Here is a 12318-nt window from a genome sequence, read left to right on the forward strand (position 1 = left end):
ACCGGGGAATTGGAAGTTCTGGAGGAGGTGGAGGGCGTGGGTGGTGTCACGGACAAGGGGGAGAAAATGGAGTCGAGATAGTTGGAGATCAGTTCGGTGGGGCAGGAGCAGGCGGAGACAATGGGTCGACCAGGGCATTGATTGTAGTGTCTGGAGATGCCGGCGCATTGCTGCAAGTGTGTGTTTCAGGAGTCGCAGGGAGAAACGCTTCTGAAGGATCTCAATACCATGAGTGTAGATATTATCACGGTTGGGGCCAAATTGGGAAGGCTTGAATGTGGATTGTAGTCCATTGGGGATGATCTGGTTCTGTAGGCAGGTGCTAAGGAAGGTGATGTGGCTGTAGTACCTGGTTTGCTTCAGGACGTGGTCGAGCAGTTTCAGGGCCGAAGAGATTACGAGTGCTATGTTTGTCTATTCAAACTGGAAGTGGGGTGTTGTTAATGACTATGGGGAACTGACAGAGATGTTGAATAATTACTTTTGCCTCTGTATTTACAGTAGAAATGGAGGATAGCTTTCCGGAAGTCCCGATGAAATGAAAAGTGGATCGGGAATTGGGACTGAATAAAATGAACGTGAATAAAACATCGGTAATGAGGAAATGAATGGAATTAAAGGGTAACAAATGCCCGGTATTTGGTGTTTCTATCCGAGGTTGTTACCATGACGAGCTCATGGTAGACACCCTAACTGTAATGGTTCAGAGTTGCCTAGATGCGGGAGTCATTCCTCCGGGTTGGAAAGTTGCACGTGTCAGTCCGCTTTTTAAGAAGGGCGAAAACAGGAAACCAGGGAATTGCAGATCAGTTCTCCTAGCAGCTGTGGTGGGGAAATTGTTGGAGTCTATCATCAAGCATACCGTAAGTGAACACTCAAAAACTGTTCAGTTAATCAGGGAGAGCCAGCATGGATATGTGACCGGTAGGTCATGCCTGAAAAATCTCACTGAAGAGGTTTTGAAGAGGTGACTAAAATAGCGGTCAGGATACAGCATCTATGGATGTTGTTTGCACAGACTTCCAGAAGACATGTGACAAAGTCACTCTTAAGTTGGTAGAAGCCGAGAGAATTGAGAGCAAATTCCTGACATGGCTGGAAAATTGGTTGAGTGGCAGGCGACAGAGAGCAAATTTGCTCCGTTCTAGCCTTTTTCTCGTCGAGCGTCATTAATTTCTCTGTCGCTCCTGGTGTTTGACAAGCAATTTGCTAAAACATTTGCACAGCCACATCACAGTCCGCAGTGACTGCCTCCAGCTGAGACACAAGCCACATGAATATCAACTCAAGTTTCAGCTTTCTGTTTTGAATCTACCCAGGATCACAGGTATCTCCTGTGTGAAAGTGTGAGATTATGCACTTTGGTAAGAAGAACAGAGGCATAGACTATTTTATAAACAGAGAAAGGCTTCACAAATCTGAAACACAAAAGGACTTGGGAGCTTACATTCAAAATTCTCCTCGTGTTACATGCAAGTTCAATTAGCAGTTAGGAAAGCAAATGTAATATTAGCAATCATTTCAAGAAAGCTAGAATACAAGAGCAGAAACGTACTGTTGGTTAGACCACATTTGGAATATTGTGAGCAGTTTTGGACCCTGTATCTAAGGAAAGATGTGCTGACGTTGGAGGGTGTCCAGATGAGGTTTACAAGAATGATCCTGGGGATGAGGAGCTGGTCATGTGAGAAGCGGTTGAGGACTCCAGGTCCATACACAATGGAGTTTAGAAAGATAAGGGGATGTGTGATTGAAACGTACAGAAAACAGAGAGGACTGGATAGAGTAGACCTGAAGACGATGTTTCCATTAGTAGGAGAGAATGAGACCTGAGGTCACAGCCTCAGAGTGAAAGGACAACCTTTTAGAACTGAGATGAAGAGGAAGTTCTTCTGCCAGAGATGTTGATTGTGGAACTCATTGCTACAAGACGCAATGGAGATTAATTAATTGAGTGTAATTAAGAGAGAGTGATAGGTTCTTGAGTGGTAAGAGGATCAAGGGTCATAGCGAGAAGGCAGGAGAATGGGGTTGAGAAAAATATCACCCATGATCAATTGTCGAAGCAGACTTGTTGGGCCAAATGGCCCAATTCTCCTCCTATGTCTTATGATCTTAAAGGTTCCATTGGGGCTAATTCTGGGACTGCAACTGTTTACAACATATTTTAATAACTTGAGGAAGGAGGTGAATACACTGTAACTAAATTTGGAGATAACACAAAAATAGATTTAAAGCAAGAGCTTCTATAACTTTTCCTAGAGGATAGTGAATATTTGGAATTTTCCACCTCAGACAGTTGTGGAAGCTGGATCACAAAAATTATTTGAAGAGGAGGTAAAAACATATTTAAAATAGGAGTTAAGGGCTATGAGAACTGACACGAAACAAGAATTGGAAAGAGTAGCTAAAGTAAGTGTGGGACCCTTGGAGGATGCAGCTTGTGAATGAATAACAGCGAACAGTGAAATGGCAGATAATTTAAACCAATATTTTGCATCAATCGTCATGGACACCATAAACATCCCAAAGATATCAGATAAACAGCATTAATGGAAGAAAGTTTTTTTTAAATTCATTAGTGGGATGTGGGTATCACTGGCTGGCCAGCATTTATTGCCTGTCCCTAGTTGCCCTTAAGAAGGTGGTGGTGAGCTGCCTTCTTGAACTCCTGCATACCTCCTGCTGTGGGTTTGCCTACAATGCCATTAGGGAAAGATTTCCAGGATTTTGACCCAGCTATTATGAAAGAACAGCGATACATTTCCAAGTCAGGATGGTGAGTGGCTTGGAGGAGAACTTTCAGGTGGTGGTGTTCCCATACATCTGCTGCCCTTGTCCTTAGAGTTGGAAGTGGTTGTGAGTTTGGAAGGTGCTGTCTGAGAATCTTCAGTGAATTTCTGCAGTGTATCTTGTGAATAGTAACACTGCTGCTACTGACCTTTGGTAGTGGAGGGAGTGGGTGCTTATGGATGCAGTGCAGTCAAGTGGGCTGCTTTGTTCTGGATGGTGTCAGGCTTCTTGAGTGTTGTTGGGGCTGCACTCATCCAGGCAAGTGGGGAGTATTCCATCACACTGCTGACATGTATTTGTTGGACAGGCTTTGGGGAGTCAGGAGTTGAGTTATTCACTGCAGTTTTCCTAGCCTCTGCCCTGCTCTTGTAGCCACTGTGTTTATGTGATGAGTCCAGTTAAGTTTGATAACTCCCAGGATGTTGATAGTGGGGGATTCAGTGACAGTAACACCATTGAATGTCAAGGGACATTGGTTAGAATGTCTTTTATTGGTGATGGTCATAGCCTGCTGTTTGTTACTTGCCATTTGTCAGCCCAAGCCTGGATATTGTCCAGATCTTGTTGCATTTGAACATGGGCTGCTTCAGCATCTGAGGGGTGATGAATGGTGCTGAACATGTGTAATCATTGGCGAACATCCCCACTTCTAACCTTATGATAGAGGGAAGGTCATTATGAAGCAGCTGAAGATGGTTGGGCCTTGGACATTATCCTGAGGAACTCCTGCAGAGATGTCTTAGAGCTGAGATGACTGGCGTCCAACAACTTGCTATAGGAAATATATTATTAAATCAGAGAGGGTTCAGAAAAGATTTACAAGGATGTCGAGCTGGGAACAGAGGATTTGAGTTATAAGGAGAGGCTGGATAGGCTGGGACATTTTTCCCCTGGAGCATAGGAGGTTAAGAGGTGACCTTATAGAGTTTGTAAAATCATGAGGGGCATAGACAAAGTGAATAGCAAAAATCTTTTGTCTAGTTTTAAACACCCCCACCCTAGAGCGCATATTTTTAAGGTGAGAGGAAAAAGATTTAAAAGGGACCTGAGGGGCAACTTTTTTTTGTCCTTTATTCATTCACAGGATGAGGGCATCGCTGGCTAGGCCAGCATTTATTGTCCAGAGGGCAGTTATGAGTCAACCACATTGCTGTGGGTCTGGATTCACATATAGGCCAGACCAGGTAAGAATGGTTCTTATGTAGAATGAACTGCCAGAGGAGTAGACTCACAACATTTAAAATACATTCAGACAGTACATGAATAGGAAAGGTTTAGAGGGATATGGGCCAAATACAGACAAGTGGCACCAGTTTACTTTCAGAAACTTGGACAAGTTGGACCACAAGGTCTGTTTCCATGCAATATGATTCAATGACTCCATAACCATGACCATATTCCTCTGTATGATACCAACCAATGTAGAGTTTGCCCTTGATATCCAGTTTTCATGTCCACGACTGTCACTCTCACCTCACCTTTGGAATTCATCTCTACTCTCCGTGTTTGAACCAAGGCTGTAATGAGGTCAGGAGCTGAGTGGCCCTGGCGGAACCCAAACTGGGCATCACCGAGCAGGTTATTACTGAGCAGATGCTGCTTGATAGCACTGTTAGTGACACCTTCCATCACTTTACTGATGATCGAGAGTAGACTGATGGGGTGGTAATTGGCTGCGTTGGATTTCTACTGCTTTTTATGTACATGACATACCTGGACAATTTTGCACATTGTTGTCAGTCAGATGCTGTAACAGTCTGTAGTCATACACTTTAGTAGAAAGAATCAAAAGACAGACTATTTAAATATAGAGACACTCCAAAACAAGAGTTGCACTGAGGGATCTGGGCATTCTTGTGCATGAATCATAAAATGTTAACATTCAGGTGCAGCAACTAATTAAGGTTGCAACTGGAATTCTGGCCTTTATTACTCATAGAATCCCTACAGTTGGGAAGCAGGCCATTCGTCCCATCAAGTCCACACCATCCCTTCGAGCATCCTACTCAGACCTATCCTCCAATGGCTAATCCACCTAGCCTGCAGATCCATGCGCACCACAGGCAATTTAGCATGGCCAATCCACATAACCTGCACATTTTTGCAAGGAAACCCATGCAGACACCGGGAGAATGTGCAAACTCTGCACAGCCAGTCACTCCAGCCAGGGTGGAATCGAACCCAGGTCCTGGACATTGTTCAGCATTAGTGCTAACCACTGAGCCACTGTGTCACCAATAGGTGGGTTAGACTTTTAATCCACAAGGGGATGAGGGCAACAATCAGATCAACAATGTTCTTAATAAATGATGGACCAGGCTTGATCACTGAATGACATAGTCCTGTTCCTATTTCTCACAATTACCTTATCTTATAACAGCACAATTTCTCGTCTACAGTAGTAGCAACCAAAAGCAGACTGGATGAGACCTTCTGGAGCACCTGTGCTCTAGTTCACAAAGTGTGGCCCTGAACTTCAGTCACTTGTAACAGACTCCTGACTCAGTTCCACCCTGGCCCCTCTGTCTTTGGTCTCTTATATCATTTTAATAAGAAACAGCATCTCATCTTTCAGTTGGTCACTTGGTAGCCTTCCAGATTCGATGAGTTCAACAATACTAGATGATGACAACCGCTCCTTTTTTCGCACAGCCACTAACAATCATATTGGTGTCACTTACAGTTCTAGCAGATGATTTTTATATTTTGTAACCCATTTTTGTCATATATCATCCTTTCATCATTGAATCTGTCAAAGGATAGTGAATCTTGAGAATTCTCTACTCTAGGGGGGTATGGAGGCTTAGTTATTAGGGAAGTTCAAGACTGAGATGCAGAGATTTCTAGATACTGATGACATGAGGGGATAATGGGATAATATAGGAATATGGCATTCAGGCAGATGATTAACAATGATTTAGAATGGTGGCAGGCATTTGAGGGGCTACTCCTATACTTTCTAGCCTCACACCCTCCCTTGCAGTATTTCCACTATGACCCCTTCCCTTGTACTTGTTTCAAGTCTGTTACATCTTTCACTGACAAAGTCATCAACCCAAATGTCCTCTCCTTGCCCACAGATGGCACCTGACCTATGTCCAGCATAATCTTTTGTCATTTTCTATAGCTCCAGTTAAGAAATGGATAAGAAGCTACATCATACAACCGGATATAAATCAATTGGAGGCAATGGGCAGGAAAATGCAGATGGAGTTTAAGCCGGACAAACGTGCAGTAATGCATTTTGGAAGGTCAACTACGGGTGGAAAGTGTATAGTGAATGGTGGAACCCTTCGGTGTATTGATATGCAGAGGTCTCTGGGTGTGCAGGTCCAGAGATCACGAAAAGTGGCAGGGCAGGTAGATATGGTAGTAAAGAAAGGCCTATGGCACGCTTGCCTTCATTGCAAGGGGCATTGAGTAGAAGGATAGACAAGTTATGCTGCAGCTTTATAGAAGTTTAGTTAGGCCACACTTGGAATATTGTGTATAGTTCTGGTCACCACAGTACCAGAAGGATGTGGATGCTTTGGAGAGGATACAGAAAAGGTTTACCAGTGTGTTGCCTGGTATGGGGGATTTCAGCTATGAAGAAAGGTTGGCTAGAGGGAGTTTGTTTTCACTGGAATGCAGGAGGTTGAGGGGCGAAAGAAGTTTAAAAGATTGTGAATGGCATGGATAGAGTAGAAAGTATGCAGCTTTTTCCCCCAGGGTGGAGGAGTCAATTACTACAGGACACAGGTTCAAGGTGTGAAGGGGCAAGATTAAAAGAGATGTGCAAGGCATGTTTTTCACAAAGGGTGGTGAGTGCCAGAGGAGGTGGTAGAAGCAGATACAACAGCAGCATTCAAGACACACCTAGACAAATACATGAATAAGGAGGGAATAGAGGGATACAGGTCCAGTAAGTGAAGACGAGTTTTAATATGGATGGGCAAAACATGTCAGTGCAGGCTTGGAGGGCTGAAGGACCCGTTCCTGTGCTGTACTGTTCTTTTTTTCATTTTCCCTCAGCCCTACTATACAATTTGTGAATTAGCTCTTTCATCAACAATACAACACAAACCATACAAAAGCATTTATTCACACAGATGTATAAAGTACACAAAATTGCATATCAAGGTACTTCATTTTACAAAAAGGATCTTGAAGAATGGCTGTAAGATCTGGGTGAAAATGTTTAAAGATTATTTTATCAAAAAATATTTGGGGTAATTTTAATATAAGCAATCAAATGGAAAACTGACCAATGGCGAGTAAAATTGGGCAGGATATAAAGCACTAATTAACTCTATTCGCATTTGATGCATTAAGTTAAAATTACTCCCTCCTCCTTTGCATTTACAGGCTTGGGATGAAAGAATTACAGTAGCCATCACACCTCCAAACAGAGCATTTGCTTTTCATAAACCAACAGTTAAGCTGCAAAAATAAACTAGATATGAGTACAAAACTTGTCAGATTCATTTACAAGAGCTTCCAAAATATTCCAAACATTTTAAAATGTTTGGAGTTGTCATCCCTCCTGTCAAAATTACTGTCGTCTCCTACCAAATAAAGTTTCTGTGCGAACTGTTTTCTCTCTTTCCACCTCCCCTATCCGTCATTTCACCCAAGTGACCATTTTTTGTGGGGAATGATGGATACAGACCAAATTCTGATCCCACAGTCACTGGGTTTGCACTGACTTTTCAGTGGGAGCCATTGGTCAGAGGGCCAGAGTAAACGTGAGGCTGGTTTCTTCACTGAGCTGGCCAAGGGAGGTAAAGCCAGGTGGCTGCAGCAACACTGCCCCCAAGTGTTGAGATCAGGAGATGTAATTGGACACTTTCTCCTAAACAGTAAAATAAGTGTGCAGACTGAAAGTGCAAGCATTGTCAAGGGATAATGTAATATTGGGCAGGGCCTTCCAAACTGGTCCAACAAAAACACTGCAAAATGTGATAGAACATCTGGTGAAAGGTATGCACATTTCCCCTATGCATTAAAAAAAATCCCAGAAATATTGATTTTAAAAGCTGAAAAATCAGCAGCATAAGCATGAAATACATGTGCCTATAGTTATGGTCATACCAGAGGTATGATTTTGAACAGAACCAGCTGTAGGGATGGAGGTTCATCTACCCTGTGGTAGACATAATGTACAGTACAGGATCCTAAGACAGAGAGGGGCATTTTTCCCCTGGTCAAAGCAATGACCAAATGAACAAATAAAGCAAATATTTTGCTGCTTTGAGTGAAACACAATTCTAGAATCAGGCTATAATTTGGCAGGGTGTTTGACCACGATGCTAGACTTGTACAGAAAGAATTGCATTTCCGGCAAAAGGTGAAACTGTACAGGGCACAAGACAGAAATCAGAAGAACAAAATAACCCATCCACTGGAGCCAATTAGTCCAGCAAGAGGTAGGTAATTAGTAATTTGGAGTTTATAAAACATAAGAACCAGTTTGTATGATTGGAGATTGATTGGAAATCTTCTGCTAATTCTTGGTGGAGCACTGGTGTCTCTATCAATGATTCCTTTGGACTGAAGAACTGTATATAAAAAGATCTGAGATGCAAGGTTACACCAATTTGGGTCTTTATGCCGACTGAAAATAAAACCTTGTGAAATCCCACCCAGAATGAATTCCGTACAAAACGCATTGAAACTGGAATTTGAGCAGGACCAGCAATGGCTGAAATGCTGTCATTTTTGTTTTCCTTAATCTTGTTTCAGAGGAATTGGGGTTGTCTTCCACGGAATTTTCAAACTTCGTGCTTTCCATCATTGTGTAGATAGACAAGCTCAGGACTAAAAGTTCACATGAGTTCTGATGTCATTAATTTTCCTCACCATTTCAGTAATACGTTCACTCCTGAGAAAGAAAATTAAGACATTAAACAGACCTGAACAGTTAGTTAGTACTAGTCATCATCTTTCAAGAAATAATGAGCCATTTTCTAATCACTCAGACTGCTACTCCGCTTTTTAACAAAGAAAGAGCTCTGCATTTCTGACAGATTTCAATCAGGACTCTTTCAGAAATACAGAGGTATACTACATTCTGAAAGGTTCCTTGTGCTGCAGAATAGTTAGGGGAAGTCAAAACTATGGCCTTCCATTTTTAAACATGAGCTAACCGCTGTATTCTGCAATTTAAAGATCCAACATTACAGACAACCACTTTGACAGCTCCTGTGAAAAGTTAAGTACATAAAGTAAGTGGGCGGCTCAGTGGTTAGCACCGCTGTCTCTCAATGCCAGGGACCCGGGTTCAATTCCACCCTTGGGCGAATGTCTGTTTGGAGTTTGCACATTCTCCCTGTGTCTGCTCCAGTTTCCTCCCACAGTCCAAAGATGTGCAGGTTAGGTGGTTTGGCCATGCCAGATTGCCCATAGTGTCCAAGGATATGTAGGCTGAGTGGATTAGCCATGGGAAATACAGGGTTATGGGAGCGAGTCTATGTGGGATACTTCGCAGACAGTTGGTGTGGACTTATTGGGCTGAATGGCTTGTTTCCACATTGTAGGGATTCTGTGATGATTTTATGAGAAGTTAGGGTGCCTGGATGGCAAGAATGTGAGCCTGGCACTGGTGCAGACGACACTCACCAGTTAAGAATGACTGATGTTATTCTCAACCATGGATAAATTAATCTACAATAACGGTCCCTGTCACGATTGCACTTTTAGCATGCTTCTCAAGGGCATACAAGAGCCTGTGCATTACAAATAATGAGGCATTCAGTACAAGAGCATGTAAATTATGCTAAACCACCAAAAAGAAAAAAAAATACTCGTCATGCCCCAGCTGAAATACTGAGCACAATCAAGGCCAATACTTTTAGGACGAGTGTCAAGTCCTCCACACAGATCCAGAATAGATTTATTCAGATAGCACTGGGGTGTCAGACTTCAACCATGTGGAGTGACTACAAGTTCTCTGAAGAGAAGGTTAAGGAGACATTTAACAGATATTTTATTCTTTCTAAAGGTATTAAGGGCTATGTTGAAGTACAAGGAATTAGGTCACAGGCCAGCTGTTAGCTCATAGGAGCCAAACGGCCTATTTCTGCTCCTATGCTTCCAGGTCCAAAAATCATAAAAAGGATTTGAGAGAGACAATTAGGAGAAACTACTTCCAGTGGTAGAAGCTTTTACAAAGTGAATGATGATTATCTGGAATGCACTGCTTGAAATCTGAAAAATTAGCAGAGTCTGTTAGCTGCAGATACAAGACATGTTTAACAAGCCTAATAGAATGTGAAGAGGTAACAATCATGGGAGATAGCACAGTGTCTACATATTTTACATACATGGGATTCCAGAAGACATTTAGTACGGTTTCACACATTGGACTGCTAATAGTGTTGGGAGCACGTGGAATTGGAGATAATCTTTTGATTTGATAGAGAATTGGTCAGAAGATAGCAGACAGGGATAATATGTATATATTCTAAGTGATGGATGTGACGAGTGATAATCACAGCGATTTGTAATGAGATCTTATCATTTGCCTATAAAACTCTAAGACTAAGACTTGGAAGCTATGCATCCAAGTTTTGCTAAGGACTACAAGTCATATAGATAGAAAAAAATTGTGAAAAGAACATCAAACGATGGAGTGAGTGATCACAACTAAGACAGAAAGAGTTCAATAAGAAAATGCAACATCATCCCCTTCATTCAGGCTTCATTTATTTAGTAATTAAAAGCCCCCCAAAGCCAAAGGACAGCCTACGCACGTGCTCACTTCAAAGGGGATTATTCTGTCACTTAGTCTGTGCAGGGGACTCTCCTTGGTAATATGCAGTATTATATGCTTGTGGTGAGACACAAGCAAAAGAGTTTGTATTGAGGCCCGAGGGGTGGGAGATCGGCTGTACAAGGGCCCTGGATTGTCCAAAACTCTCACCATGGCTTGCCATTTGACAGACTGAGCTTGTCTTAAGAAACCTGTTGGTGACATCTTCTTTTCATTCCTTCTGAAGGTGACTAAGTACTGGGTGGGGTGACATTTGGAAGTTACTTTTTTCTATAACAAGGAAGTGCCTTAAAAGTAGTAAAACATCCCATTGTACCCCATTATTAAAGGAAATTTGGCATCTAGCCACAGAGAAAACAGATGATCTAATAATTGAAGAGCTAGTTTTTTTGGGAAGCAGAGTGGAAAGTTTTAGGGGGAAATTCCAGAACTTGGGGCCTAATTAGCTGAAAGCACAACCGTCAACAATACCACTATTAAAACCGGGGAGTCTCAAGATCACAGAATTGAAGGAGGTATCTCACAGGTTGTAGGACTGGGAAAAATTATAGGGATTGGAGGGACAAGACTACAAAGCATGAAACACTTAGAGCAAGAGGGTACTTTGACTTACTCAATCTAACATTTTTTTTGTAATAATGAAGATTGCCAGTGGTTAGCCTTTTTGTGAAAACTGATTGGCCAACCCAACTGCAAAGCTCACTTGGTATTCAACCTTTGTTGTTGTCAAATGAACAGAATTACAGCAGCAGTTGCAATTTGGGTGGATTTAAGCATTACGTCCCAGGAAATATGTCAAAGGAAAGGAAATAGCGCAGGGTAAATTCAGCAGCACGTTACCAAAGGAGGACGGCCACACTTCTGAAGCAAGATCAGAAAATGTTTAGAGGCTTTTCTCACCACTTGAGCAAAGGTAATTAATAGGTGACCTAATTAAGCTGTTTGCAGTTATGAAGATTTACAGTACGATAGTGACAGATTGTCTCCACTGGTCAGAGAGACAGTATTGCGAACACAAGTTTAAGGCAAATCACAAAGGAAGTCTACATAGGGGACAACTGTAAAAACAACTAGCATGTGGAATTCTCTGGTACAATCTGATGTTGAAACAGAGTTCAATTGTGCATGCAGGAACATTTTTGCATGCAGAGAAAAGTAAAAAGTGCGGTCAATGACAACAGAGTAAAATTAGACTAAGATAGATACTGAATTAAATAGAAACCAAAAGAACTACGGATGCTGTAAGTCAGAAACAAAAAAAACAGAAGTTGCAGTTGGGAAATGAAGTCTTGTTCTTCCAGCTTAGTTGAGCTTTGCTGGAACACTCCACCAAGCCAGAGAACGAGATAACAAGGTGCAGGGCTGGATGAACACAGCAGGCCAAGCAGCATCATAGGAGCAGAGAGGCTGACGTTTCGGGCCTAGACCCTTCATCAGAAAAGGGGGAGGGGAAGGGGGTTTTGAAATAAATAGGGAGAGAGTGGGAGGCGGATAGAAGAGGGATAGAGGAGAGGATAGGTGGAGAGGAAACAAACAGGTCGAAGAGGCGGGGATGGAGCCAGTAAAGGTGAGTGTAGGTAGGGAGTTAGGAAGGGGATAGGTCAGTCCAGGGAGGACGGACAGGTCAAGGGGGCGGGATGAGGTTGGTCGGTAGGAGATGGAGGTGCGGCTTGAGGTGGGAGGAGGGGATAGGTGGGAGGAAGAACAGGTTAGGGAGGCAGGGACGAGCTGGACTGGTTTTGGGATGCGGTAGGGGGAGGGGAGATTTTGAA

At 42.6% G+C, this 12318-nt stretch overlaps 1 protein-coding gene across 1 annotated transcript in view; it reads right to left on the reverse strand.

Moving 5' to 3' along the window:
* Window positions 1-6856: 6856 nt before the first annotated feature.
* nup88 (nucleoporin 88) overlaps window positions 6857-12318 on the reverse strand; it is a 76208-nt gene continuing 70746 nt past the window's right edge. The window contains exon 16 of the mRNA XM_048612830.1: window positions 6857-8656. Within this exon, the coding sequence (XP_048468787.1) occupies window positions 8593-8656 (64 nt within the window). The 3' untranslated portion in view covers window positions 6857-8592. The remainder of the gene's footprint in view (window positions 8657-12318) is intronic.

The sequence above is a fragment of the Rhincodon typus genome, chromosome 26 (genome assembly GCF_021869965.1).
Source record: "Rhincodon typus isolate 14 chromosome 26, sRhiTyp1.1, whole genome shotgun sequence".
Classification (NCBI taxonomy): domain Eukaryota; kingdom Metazoa; phylum Chordata; class Chondrichthyes; order Orectolobiformes; family Rhincodontidae; genus Rhincodon; species Rhincodon typus.